General features: G+C 36.5%; 1 protein-coding gene across 2 annotated transcripts in view; it reads right to left on the bottom strand.

Moving 5' to 3' along the window:
- LOC145270788 (uncharacterized) overlaps positions 1 to 23343 on the bottom strand; it is a 113663-nt gene extending 90320 nt beyond the window's left edge. For both annotated transcript variants that reach the window (XM_080126382.1, XM_080126383.1), the window contains exons 1-5: positions 23189 to 23343; positions 15510 to 15889; positions 13487 to 13606; positions 12148 to 12323; positions 10357 to 10542 (exon numbers count right to left, since the gene is read on the bottom strand). In XM_080126382.1, coding sequence (XP_079982508.1) covers positions 10357 to 10542; positions 12148 to 12323; positions 13487 to 13606; positions 15510 to 15805 — 778 coding nt within the window. In that variant the 5' untranslated portion in view covers positions 15806 to 15889; positions 23189 to 23343. The remainder of the gene's footprint in view (positions 1 to 10356; positions 10543 to 12147; positions 12324 to 13486; positions 13607 to 15509; positions 15890 to 23188) is intronic.
- Between the last annotated feature and the right edge of the window lie 219 nt (positions 23344 to 23562).

The raw sequence follows: 23562 nt of genomic DNA, 5'->3' as shown, positions 1-23562 counted from the left end.
ATCTGGTCAGAGATCATGCTCACACACCCCATCTGGTCAGAGATCATGCTCACACACCCCATCTGGTCAGAGATCACGCTCACACACCCCATCTGGTCAGAGATCATGCTCACACACCCCATCTGGTCAGATATCACGCTCACACACCCCATCTGGTCAGAGATCATGCTCACACACCCCATCTGGTCAGAGATCATGCTCACACACCCATCTGGTCAGAGATCATGCTCACACACCCCATCTGGTCAGAGATCACGCTAACACACCCCATCTGGTCAGAGATCACGCTCACACACCCCATCTGGTCAGAGATCACGCTAACACACTCCATCTGGTCAGAGATCACGCTCACACACCCCATCTGGTCAGAGATCATGCTCACACACCCCATCTGGTCAGAGATCACGCTCACACACCCCATCTGGTCAGAGATCATGCTCACACACCCCATCTGGTCAGAGATCACGCCTACACACCCCATCTGGTCAGAGATCACGCTCACACACCCCATCTGGTCAGAGATCACGCTCACACACCCATCTGGTCAGAGCTAATGCTCACACACCCCATCTGGTCAGAGATCACGCTCACACACCCCATCTGGTCAGAGATCACGCTCAGACACCCCATCTGGTCAGAGATCATGCTCACACACCCCATCTGGTCAGAGATCATGCTCACACACCCCATCTGGTCAGAGATCACGCTCACACACCCATCTGGTCAGAGATCATGCTCACACACCCCATCTGGTCAGAGATCATGCTCACACACCCCATCTGGTCAGAGATCACGCTAACACACCCCATCTGGTCAGAGATCACGCTAACACACCCCATCTGGTCAGAGATCACGCTAACACACCCCATCTGGTCAGAGATCATGCTCACACACCCCATCTGGTCAGAGATCACGCTCACACACCCCATCTGGTCAGAGATCACGCTAACACACCCCATCTGGTCAGAGATCACGCTAACACACTCTATCTGGTCAGAGATCACGCTCACACACCCATCTGGTCAGAGCTCATGCTCACACACCCCATCTGGTCAGAGCTCATGCTCACACAACCCATCTGGTCAGAGATCACGCTCACACATCCCATCTGGTCAGAGATCATGCTCACACACCCCATCTGGTCAGAGATCATGCTAACACACTCCATCTGGTCAGCGATCATGCTAACACACTCCATCTGGTCAGAGATCAGGCTCACACACCTCATCTGGTCAGAGATCATGCTCACACACCCCATCTGGTCAGAGATCATGCTAACACACTCCATCTGGTCAGAGATCATGCTAACACACTCCATCTGGTCAGAGATCACGCTCACACACCCCATCTGGTCAGAGATCACGCTCACACACCCCATCTGGTCAGAGATCACGCTCACACACCCCATCTGGTCAGAGATCACTCTAACACACCCCATCTGGTCAGAGATCATGCTCACACACCCCATCTGGTCAGATATCAGGCTCACACATCCCATCTGGTCAGAGATCAGGCTCACACACCCCATCTGGTCAGAGATCAGGCTCACACACCCCATCTGGTCAGAGATCAGGCTCACACACCCCATCTGGTCAGAGATCAGGCTCACACACCCCATCTGGTCAGAGATCAGGCTCACACACCCCATCTGGTCAGAGATCACGCTCACACACCCCATCTGGTCAGAGATCACGCTCACAAACCTCATCTGGTCAGAGATCACGCTCACACACCCCATCTGGTCAGATATCACGCTCACACACTCCATTTGGTCAGAAATTACGCTCACACACCCCATCTTGTCAGAAATCACGCTCACACACCCCATCTTGTCAGAGATCACGCTCACACACCCCATCTTGTCAGAGATCACGCTCACACACCCCATCTGGTCAGAGATCACGCTCACACACCCCATCTTGTCAGAGATCACGCTCACACACCCCATCTGGTCAGAGATCACGCTCACACACCCCATCTGGTCAGAGATCACGCTCACACACCCCATCTGGTCAGAGATCAGGCTCACACACCTCATCCCTAATATAAAAAGGAGGGGGCATGTGCTTGGAGAGAGTCTACAATCTTCTGTATTAGTTTTTGAGTCCGACAAACACAATCGGTGGAAGATGAACATTCTTGTGGAGCGACGAGAATTCGCAATGTATGGCAGGTGAATCAATAAAGAAGTTTCCACCCTCCTTCTAAGGATAGGCAGAGAACAGGGTCATGACATTTGACCGTGGAACAAATAAAGTTCTGATTATCCAGAGAATGAGATTTAATGCATTTAAAATTTTTTTATTTTTTATTACATTTTCACCCCAAACAAGGCACATTGCAACTTTGATGCCCCCAATCAGGGCATAAGCTATAGGGGTACTATGTAGGGAGTTGGACATCAAGATGTCGGTTCACGTTACAATTAAACTTCTGCATGTCAGTACAGTTGGGGAATTCCAAAGTCTAGCAGTTCTGGGGAAGAAACTATTGAAGTAGAAAGCTCTCTTACACCTAGGGATCTCTACTGTGTAGGGGTGGGATTTACCTGCTTGTCGGGTTTGTCAGGGGTATTTACGTCGAGGGGGTACAAGTGCTTTTGATCGTTTGTTCCAGAGTAACCGACACGGTCAAGCGAGATGACGAAAATAAAAAATGAGACATTTCCGCTTTTCTTTTATAAATCCCCAAAAAGGCTAATGTGCAAGAAATATGACTCTAAATAATCAGACACCATCTTTCCTCCCCTATATGTAACACTCTGGGGAGCTGACTTCTCAATCCCACTCCTTGTGATGGGAGACAACTAAAATATTAAGAACAATGGGCTCCACATTTTGGCCAGGTTTCAGAAAAATCTAATGGATGGATCAAAAGTTGTGGGGCAAAATGTGCCATTTTTGACCTCTTTTGAGTCCCTGGGGACGCAACAGGAATTTTCGCAAAAAAAATTTTTTTTTTTTACTGTGCACATCTATTTAATGAAATACAATTTGTGGCAAAATTTCGGGAAAAATTAATGGACGGTTATCTGGCAATAGTCTGGAAAGACGCCACTGGAAAAATAGGTCCTTCTCCGATTAATCAGGGGACCAATATCCACTCAGCTAGGGATCTTTATCCTGAACCCCTATTTTCAACAGAGATTAAACCATTTCTGTAATGATCCGGTCCCTGTTGATTTGGGAGTGGTGTGAGTTTTGTTCTGGGCAGTTCTAGGAGATCCACCTTCCCAGGACTTGGCTTCTCTCTTTGAGGAGGGGTTAGTTTATTGCTAATCGGCTGAGACACCTTTACCGCAAAATGCTGAATCCTGAAATACGACTTTGATGCTCCCAGTCAAGTTCAGTGGGGGAAGACGTGGCTGATTACCTTTAATGCATCTAAAACCAAACTCCTATCCTTACATCATCAACGCTCTGATCCCCATCTTGCATCAATTGGGATGGATGGCTCTCGTCTGGGAGAGGCCCCGTGTTTTGACAAGCTTCTGGGTTTGACCTTTACTCCTGATCTGAAATGGAACACGTACATCAAGTCAGTTGCCAAGGTCGCTGGGAAAATAGTGGGATCCTTCTACCGCACCAGAAGATATCTCACTACTGATGCAATTCTCTATCTATATAAAAGCCAAGTACGTCCAAGGATGGAATACTGTTGCCATATCTGGGCAGGAGCTGCTAAAACAGCCTATCCTGCCTTGAGAGAGTACAAAATAGACTTTGTGGTTTAGTGGTGGATGCCCTTTTCTCTCTCACAGAAGAGACGTTGCGAGCCTTTCCTTATTTTATCGTTATTTCCATGGCAGGTGCTTATCTGAACTCCAATCTCTGGTCCCCCCTCGCCAATCTTTCACGAAAAACACCCGTCTAGCCGAATCCATTGTGAAAAATTTCCCCCACTCTTTATCTGTGCCTAAATCAAAACGTGGATTCCATGAACAAAGCTTCTTTCTTAGAACTGCACGCCTGTGGAACTCTGTTCCATCTGCCTGCTTCCCACCTGACTAAAACTTGGATGTCTTCAAGTCCAACGTAAACAAATTCCTAATGAACCGCCCCCTTAAGTAAACACTTCATCAAATCTCTACACTAACGTAATGTACTTGCAATAACCCTTATCCCTGAGTGGCTTCCGGGCCTTGATAAGTGGTGATCACTGTGTAAAAAAAAAAACAAAAAAAAACTGAGCCCAGCAGTCAAAGGATCTCAGCAATAGTAACAGTAGTAGTGTATTATATCGCATATATATACATACATATATATATGTTATATTGCATATATATATATATATATATATATATATATATATGTTATATTGCATATATATATATATATGTTATATTGCATATATATATACATATATATATGTTATATTGCATATATATATATATATGTTATATTGCATATATATATATATATATATGTTATATTGCATATATATGTATATATATATATATATATATATATACATATAAATATGAATATATATATATATTATATCGCATATATATATATATGTTATATCGCATATATATATATATATATGTTATATCGCATATATATATATATATGTTATATCGTATATATATATATATGTTATATCGCATATATATATATATGTTATATCGCATATATATATATATGTTATATCGCATATATATATATGTTATATCGCATATATATATATATGTTATATCGCATATATATATATATGTTATATCGCATATATATATATATGTTATATCGCATATATATATATATGTTATATCGCATATATATATATGTTATATTGCATATATATATATATATGTTATATTGCATATATATATATATGTTATATCGCATATATATATATATATATGTTATATCGCATATATATATATATGTTATATCGCATATATATATATATGTTATATCGCATATATATATATATATGTTATATCGCATATATATATATATGTTATATTGCATATATATATATATATATATAAATATGAATATATGTATATATTATATCGCATATATATGTATATATATGTTATATCGCATATATATATATATATATATATATATATGTTATATCGCATATATATATATATGTTATATTGCATATATATGTATATATATATAAATATGAATATATATATATATCGCATATATATGTATATAGTAAGTAGTAAGGTATAAAAATATATATGGCAATTAAGCTACATAGAATATTCTGCGTTTCATCCACGCTAGGATCCTCAGGCTTATGTGAAGAGTTGTGGTTATTTTATATACGCACACTCTATTGATTTTTTAGTTAGCCAATCAGCTTCCTAGTTTCCACCGTGCCCCTCCTAATCAGACAATGGGCAGGCACTTACAGGACAAAGGTCCAGTTGACCTTGGGTTCAACCCTTCCTTTGTGTGTGCTTTTTAGCGGGAAGCATAGATATCTAGTGGTCTGACCTATTTTAAACCTAGGTGTAGTTAAATGTGATTTTTTTTATGTTAGTTTATCTATATATCTATAAAAGTTAACGTGTCTGTGTGTCTGTATGTGTCTGTGTGTGTGAGTGTCTGTGTACATTTCCCTACGCAATAACTTTGTCAATTTTAAGTCTACAGACTCGAAATTTGATATACAGGGTACTGAGATTTGGTAAAATCTTTTTGATCGGGTTTCGGCCATAAATTTGGCTATTAAAGGGTCAAAGTTCAACGATTTGACTTTTGAGAACTCTACCAAACTCCTCCGACAATTTTGGGTCTAAACACTTGAAATTTTAGATATAGGTTCCTTGGACATGGATCTAACTTAATAATTTGATTTGAACCCAAAACAATAAATTTTAAGGGGTCATAATAGGGGTCAAAGTTAAAAAAAATTTCCCGCTTTTTTTTTTTGCTCAACATACACCTCGAAACACCCGGGCAACACCGGGCTGAAATTCTAGTGATAGTCGTTTATATATTAGATTTTTTATTTTTCCCTCGAATCGCTGACAAGAGTTCCGGTCTGTGCACACCTTCTTCTTTCTGTAATTTTTTCCTTCTTTCTTGACATGACGTCATCTTGCATCCAGCTGCCATATGCGTGGTCGTGCTCTGTCACACAGGGAGCTTGTTAAGCTGGTAGCGAAAGCTGGCACACATTGAATTCTAAATAAAACCCAATATTATTTATATTATTTAGTTGGAATTCATTATTGAGATGAGTGTTTTTTATTTATTTATCTATTGTGGACTATTATCCTCATCTTATTTAGATGTTGTTTCATGACGAAGGCTAGAGCGATAGTTGTCCGAAACATCATGAAACAACAACTAAGAAACATGAGGATAATAGTCGACTAAAATTTATAAATAATATTCATCTCAACAATGAATTCCAATTAATTAAATAAACATACCATTAAGTCTTTTGAAAGCAGCAATTGCTGTGGATGTAGTTGGAGGATTCGACATTCCTATCCCGTCGTGGTTAACCTGACGAAAGCCACAGGAATAATTGGCCGAAATGTCGTGGAAACAACAACTAGAAGATGAGGATAATAGTCCAAATCTATATATATCTATAAAAGTGAACGTGTCTGTCTGTCTGTGTACATTTCCCTACGCAATAACTCTGTCAATTTTTAGTCTATAGACTCGAAATTTGAAATACCGGGTACTGAGATTTGGGAAAATCGATGTGACGAGTGTCAGCCAGAAATTTGGCTGTTAAGGGGTCAAATTTCAACGATTTGACCTTTACGAACTCTACCAAACTCCTCCGACAATTTTGGGTCTAGACACTTGAAATTTTAGATATAGGTTCCTTGAACCTGGATCTAACTTAATAAAGTGATTTGAGCCCGGAACTATAAATTTTAAGGGGTCATAATAGGGGTCAAAAAAAAAAATGTAATTTTTTTTTTTTTTTTTGCTCAGCATACACTTCCAAACACCCGGGCAACACCGGGTTGAAATTCTAGTAATTAAATACAAAAAAGAATACATATAGTCGTTTAGATTTTTTATTTTTCCCTCGAAAAGATTACCGGTCTGTGCACACCTTCTTTCTATAAATTTAATTCTAAATAAAACCTAATATCATTTATTCAATTAATTGGAATTCATTATTTATTGAATTGAGTTATAATTATACGCAGTAGCGGCTCGTGCCTGATGCTGTGGAACTGCAGCACCCCAAAGTCATTTCTACTCATTATTATCGATACACGTTAAAAAAGAATAGGTTTATTTTTTTTCTTTCTATGTGATAATATATCATTTTATATATATATATATATATATATATATATATATATATATATATATATATATATATATATAAAATGATATATAATCCTGAAGCTTAAGGTCGATAATTGTCCCCATACTCATATAAGCATAAAAGTAAAAGCTTGGAGCTGCGAAATTCACGGTTACACATTCTTAGTGAAGTTTGCTTGTGCGCATGCTCGATCTAGACGGCAAATATGAGCCAATTTGGAACTATAGTTTTCGCAGTTCCAAACGTTCGTGCAATGCGGTGCTTGCACGTGTTCGCTTATTTTTTTTTCTTTTTAAGAGGCTTATTTACAAATGTTTTCTTTTTATTATTATTATTAAAAAGTGTAACGTGTTCTTGCAAATAAAATCTCCACCTTAAAAAAAATTCCCACACTTTAAAATGCGATTTTAAGCAGATAAAAATATACAATATCAGAGGTAGAACGTTGTTTTTCAACTCTGAAAAGAAAAAAAAACATGGGTTGCGAAAGACTAAATGAACTTGCAGTGCTTTCAATTGATAAAAAAGTTCTTCAGCAGTCATTCAGAAGTTAAGGAGAAAATTATCGATCTTTTCTCACAAATTAAAACAAGAAAAATGGAGTTTACTTTTAAATGAATGTAATAAGTAAAATATTTAAAAAATTTACATCTATTTAGGATTCCTTTAAGTTATTGTATTTTTATACGTGTGCATACGTATAAATTATATTTTTTATGTTTGTTTTATTTTTACACAATATTAAAACAATAGGTATTTTCTTTAAAACAGCACCCCCACTAATCTTAGGCACGAGCCGCCACTGATTATACGTTTATTTATTGTGGGCTATTATCCTCATCTTATTTAGATGTTGTTTCACGACGAAGGCCAGAGGTATAGTTGGCTGAAACGTGATGAAACAACTCAGAAAAGATGAGGATAATAGTCCGCAATAAAAAAAATAACGGCACGTGTACAGTTTAGTCAAGACATTAAAAAATGAAAATATCGAAAAAAAAAGGTTATATTGTACGTATCTGCTTTGGACTGAAGATCTCTGAAAAAAAAATTCATTTAATTTGATCGAGTAGTTTTTATTTTACAGCAGAAAAACACGTTTTTATGAGATCGCGTTGATGTCAGCCATTATGAAATTTGTTGAACATGCCAAAGGGAGATAATTCGATGTAAAGCGCCGACACTCCTAAAAATCGAACCTTTTGCTCGGTATCATAAAAATAGTTTTTTTTTCACTGTAAAATAAAAACTACTTGATGAAATTAAGTGAAATTATTTTATAAAAAGCGTGAACTTGAACTAGTAGAAAAAAAAATAGGTATTTTTACAGTTTAGTCAAGACATTCAAAAATGAAAACATCGAAAAAAAAAAGGTTATATTGTACGTATCTGTTTTGGACTGAAGATCCCCGAAAAAAAAATTAATTTAATTTGATTGAGTAGTTTTTTTTTGTTTTTTTTTTTACAGCGGAAAAACATGTTTTTATGAGAGCGCGTTGAAGGCAGACATCTTGATTGAATTTTATAAACACAACATTGTTTGCAATCGTCTAGTACTTCTCCTTTGGTGAGTTTTCTTTTTTTTTTCACCGAATATTGTATTGTATATATGCATTACTTACTCTTATCTAATACCAATTTATGAACTTCTTCCTTTTTGATTGAGATTGTCGGACTGACTTCCTCATCGTTGTTGTTATCGTCACAACATTTCGGCCGTTTTGCCCTCCGGCCTTCATCAGGTGTTTTGTATTGAACTGGGGAACCGTTTGTTAGGAGTCTCGAGCCCAACCCTTTATTATTGTCCCAAAGCCTAGCTGGAGTCCGAACACGGTACCCCCGTAATAATAATAAAGGGTTGGGTTCGAGACTCCTAACAAACGGTTCCCCAGTTTGATACAAAACACCTGACGAAGGCCGGAGGGCAAAACGGCCGAAACGTTGTGACAATAACAACCAAGATGAGGAAGTCAGTCCGACAATCTCGATCAATGCCTTGTATGTATTAGTGCAACTCTCCATTGCCTACATTCAGTATAGCGCCATCTGTCTCAGAGAGTCTCATAGAAAGAGATAATCCGAACAAGCACATTGGGTTCGAGACTCCTAACAAACGGTTCCCCAATTCGATACAAAACACCTGACGAAGGCCGGAGGGCAAAACGGCCGAAACGTTGTGACAATAACAACCAAGATGAGGAAGTCAGTCCGACAATCTCGATCAATGCCTTGTATGTATTAGTGCAACTCTCCATTGCTTACATTCAGTATAGCGCCATCTGTCTCAGAGAGTCTCATAGAAAGAGATTATCCGAACAAGCACATTGGGTTCGAGACTCCTAACAAACGGTTCCCCAATTCGATACAAAACACCTGACGAAGGCCGGAGGGCAAAACAGCCGAAACGTTGTGACTATAACAACCAAGATGAGGAAGTCAGGTCGACAATCTCAATCAATGAAAACACCTCATCTCAAAAATACAGACAATTACTAATCTTGATTTTTTTTTTTTAAATTTTGTTTGAATTTTATAAACACAACGTTATTCATTGATAAACGAATCAGCTGTCATTTCAAGCACTAGCTGATTTCCAACAGACATATACGTAACACTTATATCAGACAATTGCTAATCATTTATGGGAGCAGGTCCCCCCCCCCAACATCTTGGGGAAACAAAGCCAAAGTTGGGTAAACAAACCCCCAAAAAACTGCCTCGCAGTAAAAGTTAACTGCAGGATTTCTGTTTTATTTCATTAAATTCACGCACCTGTCAATTCAGTTTTTAATCCTTGAATTCAAACGTTTTTTTTTTTGTTGTTGCTCTCCATTGCTGGCTGAGCGGGTAACGTGTCAGTTTTTTTTTTTCACACTTTATTTTCCACTTTCGCCTGAAGGCTCCTGGTTCGATCCTACCTACCTACCAAAACTTTTTTTTATTATTATTATCGCTTTTTTTTTCTACCCCCCGCCCCCTTCCCAACACGCACACACACACCTCCAAACGTCCGGGCAATGCTGGCCCCCCCCCCCCGCTAGTACTCAATAGCGATTTTCGTTGATAAAAATTGACGAGGTTAAATGTTACCTTCATTTACTTCTTGGGTTGATTTTAATTTTGCCGTCAGATTCTTTGCTTTGTTTTGTAAGGAATCGACTTTTCGTAGCAGTTCTTCGTTTTCCTTGAACATTTCGTCATGTCGCTTTTTTTCATGCAAAATGGCGTCTTTTTCTTTGGTCATTTCATCCAAAGACATTTGAAGCGTTTGCGTATCTGAAAAGCAAACGTAAAACAAATTTTAATTTAATTTTTTTTTTACATGGGCATGACCACTTATCCAGGCCCAAAGGCCACTCGAGGATAAGGGTTAAAGAGTTTGCAGTAGTCAATTGGACAATATAGTAATCGTCAATTTGGTAAATTTGTTAACTTAAGTGGAACGGCTCATCAAGAACTTGTTTACGTTGGACTTGAAGACAACCATATTGTAGTCAGCTGGAAAGCAGGAAAAAGGAACAGGGTTTCACAGAAATGTAGTTCTAAGAAAGAAACTTTGTTCTTGGAATCTACGTTTAGGTTTAGGCACAAATAAGGAGGTGGGGGGAATTATTGATAGCATTTTCAATTAAATGAGTGTTTCTTGTGAAAGTTTGGCAAGGGGGGGGACCATAGATTGAAGCTCAGTCGAGCACCTGCCATGAAAATAATGATAAAGCAAAGACAAACTTGTAACATCTCTTCTGTGAAAAAGAGGTTGCAGGGGAGAGAAAAGGACATCTCCTACGAGGCTACAAAGTCTATTTTGAACTCTATCAAGGCAGGACAAGTCCTTTCTAGTAGCTCCTGTCCAGATGTGGCAACAGTACTCCATCCTTGGACATACCTAGCTCTTATATAGATAGAGAATTGTATCAGCAAAGAGATATCTACTGGATCGATAGAAGGATCCCACCATTTTTCCAGCAGCCTTGGCAACGGATTTGATGTATGTGTTCCATTTAAGATCAGGAGTAAAGGTCAAGCCCAGAAGCTTGTCAAAACTATATGGAGAATGTTTTTAAGGAAAGGAAAAGTGTTCCTATATGGAGAATGTTTTTAAGGAAAGGAAAAGTGTTCCTATATGGGGAATGTTTTTAAGGAAAGGAAAAGTGTTCCTATATGGAGAATGTTTTTAAGGAAAGGAAAAGTGTTCCTATATGGAGAATGTTTTTAAGGAAAGGAAAAGTGTTCCTATATGGAGAATGTTTTTAAGGAAAGGAAAAGTGTTCCTATATGGGGAATGTTTTTAAGGAAAGGAAAAGTGTTCCTATATGGAGAATGTTTTTAAGGAAAGGAAAAGTGTTCCTATATGGAGAATGTTTTTAAGGAAAGGAAAAGTGTTCCTATATGGAGAATGCTTGTATAGAGTACACATGTGTTGATATCAAGGCCGTGTACGTATGTGTGTAATCTGATTTATAAAACTCTGTCTGTCTGTATATTTTCAAACTCTATCTCATCCGAAACTAAAAGTTGCTAGGGGTCATCAAATGATTAGATTCTTTTATAGGTCTTTAACCAGTTAAAATAGTTTTTAAACGGGTCAAAATTTGGAAAATAAATCGTTATACATTTTGTACATTCATCCTAGTTTATTTTTAATTTTTGATCGGTTTATATGCGTGTCACGTTGCTACAGTGGTAACGTCACCAGCTTTGAATACTAGTTTTGTTTTCAGTTTCGATTCTAGCTGATGGCACCCAAATATTTTTTGTTTACTTTTGAATTCACGACTCTATAAAAATTTAGACGAAATCTGGACAAATTAAAATATCATATTTAAGCGTATTTTGTGACTGGGCAAAGACGCGTTAGTCATTATGGAAAATCGATTTCACCTGCTTTGTACGCTTCATTCAGTTGTTTCACGTGACGCCAAAAATCTGCAAACATCGCGTTAACTTGTTCTTTGTTTCGATCGATTACTGAAGAAATATTCAAAACGTCTGCTTTTTCTTGTTTCAAAGAATTTAAAATGGAAACCATTTTCGACTGGAGATGAGAATTTCTCTTCCTGAAAAAAAAAATTTTGTTTACAAATGTATCATAAAAATTCATCTTAAAATACAAATGCATCATAAAACAAATGCATCATAAAACAAATGTATCAAAAAGTAACAAAAATAAATCTGTGACTTAAAAACATTATTACAATGACCCAAACATAATTCTCAATGAAAAATCAAGACACGGAAAAATAAAATAATGTTAAAAAATACACATTGTTGGTGACTACTCCCTTATTTTTATATATATATATATATATATATATATATATATATATATATATATATATATATATATATATAAAATGAACGTGTCTGTGTGTATGTCTGTGTATATACATTTTCCTATGCAATAACTCTGTCAATTTTCAGTCTACAGACTCGAAATTTGATATACATGGTACTGACATTTGGGAAAATCTTTAATCCATTTTCGGCCAGAAATTTGGCTGTTAAGAGGTCAAAGTTCAACAATTTAACCTTTGAGAACTCTACCAAACTCCTCTGCCAATTTTGAGTCTAAACACTTGAAATTTTAGATATAGATTCCTTGGACATGGATCTAACTTAACTTGATTTGAGCCCCAAACAATAAATGTTAAGGGGTCATAATAGGGGTCAAGGTTAAAAACAATTACCGTTTTTTTTTTTTGCTTAACATGCACCTCGAAACACCCGGGCAATGCCGGGTTGAAATGCTTATGCATCATAAATATAACGACGGGTACTTTTGCTAGTATATATATATGTAACTTTTATATAGATATAAATTTGGACTATTATCCTCATCTTCTAGTTGTCGTTTTCACGATGGTTCAGCCAATTATTCCTGCGGCCTTCGTCAGGTTAACCGCGACGTATAGGAATGCTGCCTTCAATAAACATTGTCATCTCACCATGGTTTGGTCAATTAATACTCTAATTTCAAACTAATTCAATAGCGACTATATGTCTGTCAGTCTGTCTGTCTGTCTGTCTGTCTGTCTGTCTCCATATTTTCAAACTCTATCTCCTCCGAAACTAAAAGGCGTAAAGGGGCGCTAGAGGCCTCGAATGATTGGATTTTTTACGGACTGTTCTTTTATGGGTCATCAGCTGGTTAAAATAGTTTTTACGGGGTCCGAGTTGTAAAAATATGCAAATTACAAAAAAAAAAAAAAAATCTACGAACCTTTGAGAATCATTTTCTTTGGTCAAAGCTGAGATTTTTTTGTCGAGATCGAAAACGTCTTCTTCAAGAGTTTTATGGTGTTCCTGTGCAATCACAAGTTGGTTTGTCCGCACGTCTAGTCTGAAATTGGAAGAAAAACTGTCATTTCTTGGAGTCTACGATTTTTCTGTAATAAAAAGTTTTTGTATTAATCAGAATCGGAAAAATCGGAACTTTTAGAGGTATCGGAATTGGTATCGGAATTGGTATCGGAATTGGTATCGGAATTGGTATCAGAATTGGAAAAATTCGTACCTACTTTTTGATGCCGATTCTTTTAATTGTCTTTTCTATTTAATTCTAAACAATATGACATAAATGCGGGAGTACCTCAGGGGTCTATCCTCGGACCTTTATTATTCATTATTCCTAATATTTATAAATGATCTCCCTGATAAAATTATCTCTGAGATGGGTATATTTGCTGATGACACCACGCTCTGTAACAGGCATGAGGGGAAAACAAATGAACACGTATCTAAAGGATTGGCAGAAACACTAGAGGAAGACCTCTAATCTGTAGTGGAATGGGGACAAAAATGGATGGTCACATTCAATGCAGCCAAGATGTAAGAAATCCTTCTCCTCCAATAGTTTCTTCCCCAGAACTGCTAGATTTTGGAACTCCATTCCGGGTTCCTGTTTTCCTGACTATACTGACATGCAGAATCTCAAGTGTAATGTGAACAGACATCTTGCTGCTCAACTCCCTACATAGTATCGCTGCTAATTATGTCCCAGACTCCCAGATAGCAACCCCTACATCAGAGTGGCACTATGCCTTATTTGAAATGAAATGGCAATATAAAAAAAAGTTCCTCAAATGAAAAAAAATTCTTCAAATAAAAAAATAAAAATAAAAAATTCTTCAAATAAAAAAAATGAAAATAAAAAATTCTTCAAATAAAAAAATTGTTAAAAAAAAATCTTAAAATAAAAAATATATTCTTCAACTAATTGTTCAAAAAAATATTTAAAATTTTTCAAATAAAAAAAAATTCTTCAAATAAAAACATTCTTTAAATAAAAAAATTCTTCAAATAAAAAAATTGTTAAAAAAATCTTGAAATAAAAAATATATTCTTCAATATAAAAAAATTGTTAAAAAAAATCTTAAAATAAAAAATATATTTTTCAAAATAAAAAATTGTTCAAAAAAATATTTGAAATTTTTCAAATAAAAAAAATTCTTCAAATAAAAACGTTCTTTAAATAAAAAATTCTTCAAATAAAAAAGTTGTTAAAAAAAATCTTAAAATAAAAAATATATTCTTCAATATAAAAAAATTGTTAAAAAAAAAATCTTAAAATAAAAAATATATTTTTCAAAATAAAAAATTGTTCAAAAAAATATTTGAAATTTTTCAAATAAAAAAAATTCTTCAAATAAAAACATTCTTTAAATAAAAAAATTCTTCAAATAAAAAAATTGTTAAAAAAAATCTTAAAATAAAAAATATATTCTTCAAAATAAAAAAATTGTTAAAAAAAATCTTAAAATAAAAAATATATTCTTCAAAATAAAAAAAATTGGTAAAAAAAATCTTAAAATAAAAAATATATTCTTCAAAATAAAAAATTATTAAAAAAAATATTTAAAATTTTTCAAATAAAAAAAATTCTTCAAATAAAAAAATTGGTAAAAAAAATCTTAAAATAAAAAATATATTCTTCAAAATAAAAAAATGTTCAAAAAAATATTTAAAATTTTTCAAATAAAAAAAAAATCTTCAAATAAAAACATCCTTTAAATAAAAAAATTCTTCAAATAAAAAAATTGTTAAAAAAAATCTTAAAATAAAAATTATATTCTTCAAAATAAAAAATTTGTTAAAAAAAATCTTAAAATAAACAATATATTCTTCAAAATAAAAAAAAATGTTCAAAATAAATTTTTTAAATTCTTCAAATAAAAAATTCTTCAAATGAAGAAAAAAATCCTTTAAAAAAAAAATTCTTAAAAAGAGAAAAGATTCCAACGTACTGTTGCGTCATAGAATTTACCGTTTTCTTCAACTGCTTGTTTTCACTCTCCAGCTTCCGCATCGAATCCTGCAAGTCTTTGACTGCTTCTAGCAATTCCGATACTTGTTTTTCACGGCCACGACATTGTTTCAGTTCTTCTTCCATTCCTTTAATTTTTTCTTCCAATAATTTGATTTCCCTGTGGATCAAATAACTGACACCACAGTAGTGACATACAGTGTCGTTTCGAGGGAGATTTTGGATTTCTTTTGGCAGAGGATGTTGAGGACTGTAGCGTTCATAGACTGGTTCCATTTTGTGATAGCCAAAGATTATCAAAACGTCTTAAATATTTTCTGATTCTAAGAGTCGTTGTTTTTGAAGTTCGAAAGAAATTTACTAAAAAAGAAAACACAAAAAAAAAAATATGTATTCATATATGTGTTTAAATGTGTTAAAAATTGGCACAAATTAGTGTTGGGACGATTAATTAAAAAATTGGAATCAGGAATCGGAAAAATCAGAACTTTTTTAGGGTATCGGAATTGGTAAAAAGTGAAAATATTTTTGCTTATTTTCTGATTCCTTAAATTATTCCTTTTAGTTAATTTTGTTTAAAATAAAATCTACTGTTGGAAGCAACAATGAAATAATCATGTATTCATGTAACAACCAGTAAAGCTAAAATCTATTAATTATTAATCCTTACCCTAACCCCAACACAATTATTTTTACGTTTGAGAAAATATCTGCACATTAAAAACGTGTTTTTACGGTAATTGGGGGGGGGGAATCATAATTTTAATATTTAAAGATTTATAAAGAATTGGAATCAGCATTTAGAATTTAGTATCGGAAGCGGGAAAAATATTGGAATCGTCTCATCACTAGTACAAATCTGATTTTGTCCAGCTTGTAGTGTCCAGTGGCAGACCAAAAAAAAAAAAAAAAATGAATAAATAAAAAAAAATATTAAAAAAATGACTACTACTTCTATTTATATGCTAGCAATTTTGTGAAATAACGAGATTTCTTGTCACCTCATATGCAAATTAGGTGCTGCCAGTTAGAATAAAAAGCCAAATTTTCAGAGACTGAGCTGATTTGGATTTTAGAGTCGGGAGCTTTAACATGAGAGGATACTTTCTTCCTCTCTGCCATAAGGACTGACAGATATATGCATAGACTTATGCAGGAAAGTATCCTGTACCACCATTCACCCATGTATGGAGTACTGTTGTCATATTAGGGGTGGTACATCTGCTACTTGTCTCTCAGTCCTGGACAGGGTTTAAAAGAGAGTCGCCAATTTGATAAGTCCTGAACTGTCACCTAGGCTTCAGCCTCTGTCCCATCGACAAAATGTTGCATCCCTCTGCCTGTTCCACAAGTATTTTAATGGTGGATGCTCCAACAAACTACAAACCCTTGTACCCCCTCGGTGTAAATACCCCTGACAAACAGCAAAGTCTCACCCTTACACAGTAGAAATCCCTAGGTGTACCGTGCTAGAAAGCTATTTATGCCTAAAAGTATCCTGTATCTCTACAAAGCCACAATTCGCCCATGTATGGAGTATTATTGTCACATTTGGGCTGGTGCATCTGCTACTAGTCTCTCACTCCTAGACAAGGTTCAAAAGAGAGTCACCAACCTGAAAGTTCCTGAACTGTCATCTAAGCTTCAACCTCTGTCCCATCAACGAAATGTTACATACCTCTGCCTTTTTTACAAGTATTTTAATGGTGGATGCTCTGACGAACTGCAAGCACTTGTACCCCCTCGACGTGAATACCCTCAACAAACCCAACAAGCAGCTAAATCCCACCCCTTCACAGTAGAGATCGCTAGGTGTAAGAAAGCTTTCTACTCTAATAGTTTCTTCTCAGAACTGCTAGACTTTGGAACTCCCTTCTGGGATTCTGCTTTCCCAACTGTACTGACATGCAGAAGTTCAAGTGTAATGTGAACGGACATCTTGCTGCTCAACTCCCTACATAGTATCCCTGCAACTTATGTCCCTGATAGTAGCCCCCTACGTCAAAGTGGCACTGTGCATTGTTTGGGGTGAAAATTGAATAAAAAAAAATAAATAAATAAAAGACTTGATGTTTACATTTATAAACCCCCACCCCACTTTTAACTATAGGGCGCATTCTAAAATCAGATGACCAGACTTTCCTGTGCTTTAGACAAGCCTTACTGGAACAGAGCATGCGTGAAAAATAGCAGCAGCAGTAGCCAAAGAATGAATGGCAAGCGATTGTATTAGCAGCAGGAGCAATGTTTGAACACGTATGCAAATTGGCAAGTGTTCTCCGGCTTGCGTCTGAAGAAAAAGGAAAAAAAGGACACCATGTGGTCGTACCCCCTTTGACGAACATATCCCAAAAATCCGTTTAGCAACAAAATCTCACCCCTTCACTGTTGAGATCCCAAATGCCGAAAAGCTTTCTACTCTAATAGTTTCTCCCCTCAATAAGCTAGACTTTGGAATTCCTTTTCTGCTGCCTGTTTCCCTGACTGTACTGATATGCAGAAGTTTAAATGTAATGTGAACCAACATCTTGTTAATCTTCTTAAAGCATGGTTCCAAATAGTAGTCCCTTACACCCAAGCGGTGATGCGCCGTGTTTGGGTTGGACACAAGTAAAAAAACAACAACAATGAAATCAGTAGTTTAACGACTGTGGTCAGCATGGGGTCAAAAGAAAGAGAAACGCATGCCAGGCGTAGTGGAGAAGGAGCCAGAGAGTTTTAAGCTGATGTCAAGAGGAGGAGAAAGAAAAACGGTAATAAACGACTCGTGTTAAAAAAAAAAAAAGAAGCCGAGTCGGATTTATTTATTTTTGTTTGTTTGTTCTTTTCTTACGATACCGGACGATTTGGAGGTCGAAAAAGGTTTGAACTGTAACGAATGCGGTTCAAGCGTAACAACTACGTTACATTACAACACTGTGGTTAGTTGCTTCTATTTTCCTCGCTCAACTCAGGAGTGTACTCCAATCATCCATGTCTCTGGTAGCATAGATGCAACACTCTCCTCAGACATTAATGCCCATGTTCATGTATTTGGGGATTTTTACTGTCCAATAAATCAGTTGTTTTTTTTTTTTTGTTTTTTTTGAGCTACACAAATGCATAATAGTTTCTTCCCTCACACAGCTAGACTTTGGAATTCCCTTCCTGCTGCCTGTTTCACTGACTGTACTGATATGCAGAAGTTTAAATATAATGTAACCCAACATTTTGTTCATCTCCTTTATGCATGGTCCCAAATAGTAGTCCCTTACACCCAAGCAGTGATGTATCGTTATTTTCATGGAAAGTGTTTGACTGAGCTTCAATCTATGGTCCCCCCTCGCCAAACTTTCACAAGAAACACTCGTCAAGCTGTAAACACTATCAATAATTCCCCCCCCCACTCTTTATCTGTGCCTAAACCTAAACGTAGATTCCATGAACAAAGCTTTTTTCTTAGAACTGCACGCCTGTGGAATTGTCTTCCGTTTTCCTGCTTTCCGGCTGACTACAATATGGTTGTCTTCAAGTCTAACGTAAATAAGTTCTTGATGAGCCGTTCCATATAAGTTATTAAATTTACCAAATTTTCATTACTAATGATTACTATATTGTCCAATTTCTACTGTACACTCTTTAACCCTTATCCTTGAGTGGCCTCTGGGCCTTGATAATGTGGTGATGCCTATGTAAAAAAAAAAAAAAAAATGCCTTATTTGGGGTGAACATGAGTATAAAAACAAAAAAACAAACAATGAAATCAGTAGTTTAACAACTGTAGCCAGCTTGCGGTCAAAAGACAGAGAAACGCAAGCATAAATAACCTTGTTTAAATATTAAAACTTTGAAAATCAAAAAAAAAAGAAAAAAATGTCCGATATGTCCAATACATCCATACATGCATGACGATTGCAACGTCTTGTCAGACGAGTGCCAATCCCTTAAGCCCAAAAATTACTTTTTTTAATTTTTTTATTTAGTCCTACTGGTAAATTCACACGCTCAAGAAGGCATGACACTGAAGACGGTCATTGAGATCAATTATTACATGCTTCCAGCATTTCAAGCCTCCACATGTTACAACTTTTCCATCGCCACAGGACCATTTTTATAGACAAATGCCTGAGGGAGTATCTATACACAGATGATGTTACAGAGTCTTAGCTTTGTACGACTGCTAAGTCTCTCTCTCGATTCAAAATGTTGAGATCCAGCAACAAGCAAGAGCAAAATAGCCAGCAACAAGTTAAACTGCAGACCAGCTTAATGCGGGTACTGGTTTCCCGCCTTATGGTTTTTTTAAATCAGAGATTTGCTTCTCCTAGAAAGGTTTCCTTTACCACGGCTTACGGGAGCCCTCTCCACCCCAATACACATACATACACACAAACACACATGATGCTAGTTGGCCGTTGATCCCGAAAAAGGGCTCATTCGCTCTTTGGAAGGTCTTGTTTTCAATCCTTCAGGGAGACTAGCCACCCTCCTCACCAAACAAGTCTGGTGGGGGTACCAGTGACCCGACCATGAGGCAGGTAGTACTGGGTTACAAGGTACCAGTAGCATATGACATGATCTGACATCCTCATGTATGTATGTATGCGTGTCATGTCATACATACATACATACATACATACATACATACATTTCAACAGACAGGTGAGATTCACATTATAGATGAGAAGGATGTTGTAGTTTGCCTGGAGCATTGTGCCCAGTGTGAAAGTAGTTGCGTTTGAAGGCTATATCAATGCGGTTCATAGGAAACACCAGCATATAAAAGAATAATGACAATATTAGAAGGAATTTTCAATAATTTTCAATTCCTTCCGTACTTTTTTTGATTATGAATTGTAGATTTAAAAGATAGAATGTCCTATCTGAGCCCTGATTCAAACTCGTTAGTCTAACATTCTCAGGCAACTTGAATTGGAACAAATACATTGCCAAGACTGCTGCAAAGATGAGCTTCCTTTGCCATCCAAGCAATGCAGTCACACCTAAGAGTATCCTGTACCTCTACAAAGCTACCATTCGCATACCATGCATGGAGTATTGTTGCCACATCTGGGATGATGCAGCTACCATTAGATTCTCACTCTTAGATAGGATTCAAAAAAGAGTCTTTTTTTTTTAGGAGGCACCACTTATCAAGGCCCGGAGGCCATTCGAGGATAAGGCTTAAAGAGTGTACAGTAGTCAATGGGATAATATCATAGTAATCATTAGTAGTGGCAATTTGGTAAATTGGATTACTCAAGAGGGCGGTTCATCAAGAATTTGCTTTTGGACTTGAAGACAATCAAGTTGTAGTTAGCTGGGAAGCAGGTAAATGGAAAAGAGTGCCACAGGCGTGCAGTTCTAAATCTTAAATTCAATAGGTCCCCCACTATTGACGATACTTCAACCTCTGTCCCATTTTTTTTTTTTTTTCTCGCCTTCAGACCCAAACAAGGAAGTTGGACATAAGGGCTACCAATTGTGACCACGCCTAAGAAAGATTAAAACGTTGGTTTACGCTGCATTTAAACTTCTGCATATCAGTACAGTTAGGGAAACAGGCAGCAGGAAGGGAATTCCAAAATCTAGCTGCTCACGGGAAGAAACTATCAGAGTAGAAAACTTTCTGACATTTCCGGACCCCAACAGTGAAGGGGTGTGATTTTGTTGCTAAGCGGGTTTGTCTGGGAAATGTTCGCCGAGGGGACACAAGTGGAATGAGTTCATCAGAACACATTCCATTAAAATACTTGTAAAACAGGCACAGGGATGCAATATTGCGGTGATGGGACAGAGGTTGGAGCTTAGTTGACAAAGGGGGACCTATTAGATTAGAGACCATTTTTCGGACCCTATCGAAGAGAGAGAGACTAGTGGTAGATGCACCAACCTAGATGTGACAATACCATCGCGGAAATATTGAATATCTGTGCCTGTTTTTGTGACAAAAAAAAAAAATGGTTTAACACAACGCAAAGCTCTATTATGACAGTATACAGGTCTCGATGCTCCCCCAGAAAAAAAAAAGTCCTTATCTTTTATTTTTTATTTTTTTTACAAAGGAATCACCACTTATCAAGGCCTAGAGGCCACTCGAGGATAAGGGTTAAAGAGTGTGTTCATCTATGTAAATTGACAGTCATCTACAATCAGTCCTTGTCTCTTCCATCAGAGGATGTACCAATAACTCGGGGGTGGGGGATAAAAACAATATCACAAGAAACACCCGTCTAGCTGAAACCACTATCAATAATTCCCCCACCCACTCTTTATCTGTGCCTAAACCTAAACGAAGATTCCATGAACAAAGCTTCTTTCTTAGAACTGCACGCCTGTGGAATTGTCTTCCGTTTTCCTGCTTTCCGGCTGACTACAATATGGTTGTGTTCAAGTCTAACGTAAATAAGTTCTTGATGAGCCGTTCCATATAAGTTATCAAATTCACCGAATTTCCATTACTTATGATTACTATATTGTCCAATTTCTACTGTACACTCTTTAACCCTTATCCTCGAGTGGCCTCTTGGCCTTGATAATGTGGTGATGCCTGTGTAAAAAGAAAAAAAACAAAACTATACTGATTATGTAATGTTGTGTGATTGTAACTATTCTTCTTACTTAGTTCTACCAATCTGTTTATTTTTTTTTCGACAAAGGAATCACCACATATCAAGGCCCAGATGCCACTCGAGGATAAAGGTTAAAGAGTGTACCTTGGTCAAAAGGACAATATCATAGAAGAGTAAATTTGGTGAAATTGGATTGCTTGAACAATATTTTTACTGACTTGCACACGTCTGTATAAGTAAACCCCTTCTTTCAACTGCAAAAGCACTTCTCCTGATTGAACTTACTTCTTCAAGAACTTGTTTACATTGGACTTGAAGATGGACATATTGTAGTTAGCTGAAAAGCAGGTAAACGGAAAAGAATTCCACAAGTCGCCAATTCTAAGAAAGAAACTTTGTTCATTTTTTTTTTCTTTTTACACGGTGGTAACCACTTATCAAGGCCTGGAAGCCACTCCGGAATAAGGGTTATTGCAAGTACAGTACGTTAGTGTGGAGATTTGATGAAGTGTTTACTTAAGGGGGCGGCCACTTTCTGATACACGCTAATTTTTAAATAGTATTTTCAAGTTTAATTAAAGTTTTATGATATCTGTTGTTATTTTTTTAATTGTGAAGTTAAAGTACAAAATAGGTACAAAACACCCTCCCCTCCCCATGTTAAGAATGGCTTTCTAAATAATAACGTTATTATTTAAGCACGGATCAATAAGTGCACTAGTACCGTTATTTCTTATATTATTGTTCGTAGCCATCTCGCGCATACTTTCTCGGGTTGCTCTCCGGCGTACCAAGATGGCCACCGGCATTAATATAAGAAATGACATAGCTTAATATCCGGAAAACTACCAATTTGCGGAAATTTTAAATGCGATATTCGTTTTCAGCGTACCCGAAAACTTTTAAAGGTCGTATTTTTAAAAGAAAATGTTAAGGTGGAAACAAGCGAATTTATTTGTCAATTAATAAAAAATGTTGGTTTCAAGCAACAAAAGTTTGCGAAGCGATAGCGCGCCGACAAAGCCAACCAATATCCAATGAAAGACCCCGTTGTTCACAGGCCTTGTTTCCGCATTACAACTCGAATAATAACAACGTACGCACTCACCTGTATAAACACTCTCTATACACACACATACATACAGCTGTATATCTCCGCATTCTCTTTTTCCAATACTCAATAAATCAATTCAGCTTTTGAAGCCATTAACGATTATTTCGTAACCAACGTAAACAACGAAGCGCCACCTATGTGTGTGCGCGTGAGTGTGGTTTAAGCAAGGGACGTAACTCTGCAACACATGTAATCGACGTTAAGTTATCAAAATCAGGTTTGGTTGCAAAGGGAGATAACTTATCTTGATAAGTTATCTCCCTTGTTTTTTTTTAAAACCAACGCTTTTTAAACCGAACGCACCGCACTTCAGGTGAAAACATTATTAGTACTTATGTGTCATGTCGAAATTAGTATGAATTTAAAAA

Source organism: Euprymna scolopes, chromosome 46, assembly GCF_053919585.1.
Source record: "Euprymna scolopes isolate OS-2025 chromosome 46, ASM5391958v1, whole genome shotgun sequence".
Lineage (NCBI taxonomy): Eukaryota > Metazoa > Mollusca > Cephalopoda > Sepiida > Sepiolidae > Euprymna > Euprymna scolopes.
This window is presented reverse-complemented; position numbering and strand designations above follow the sequence as displayed.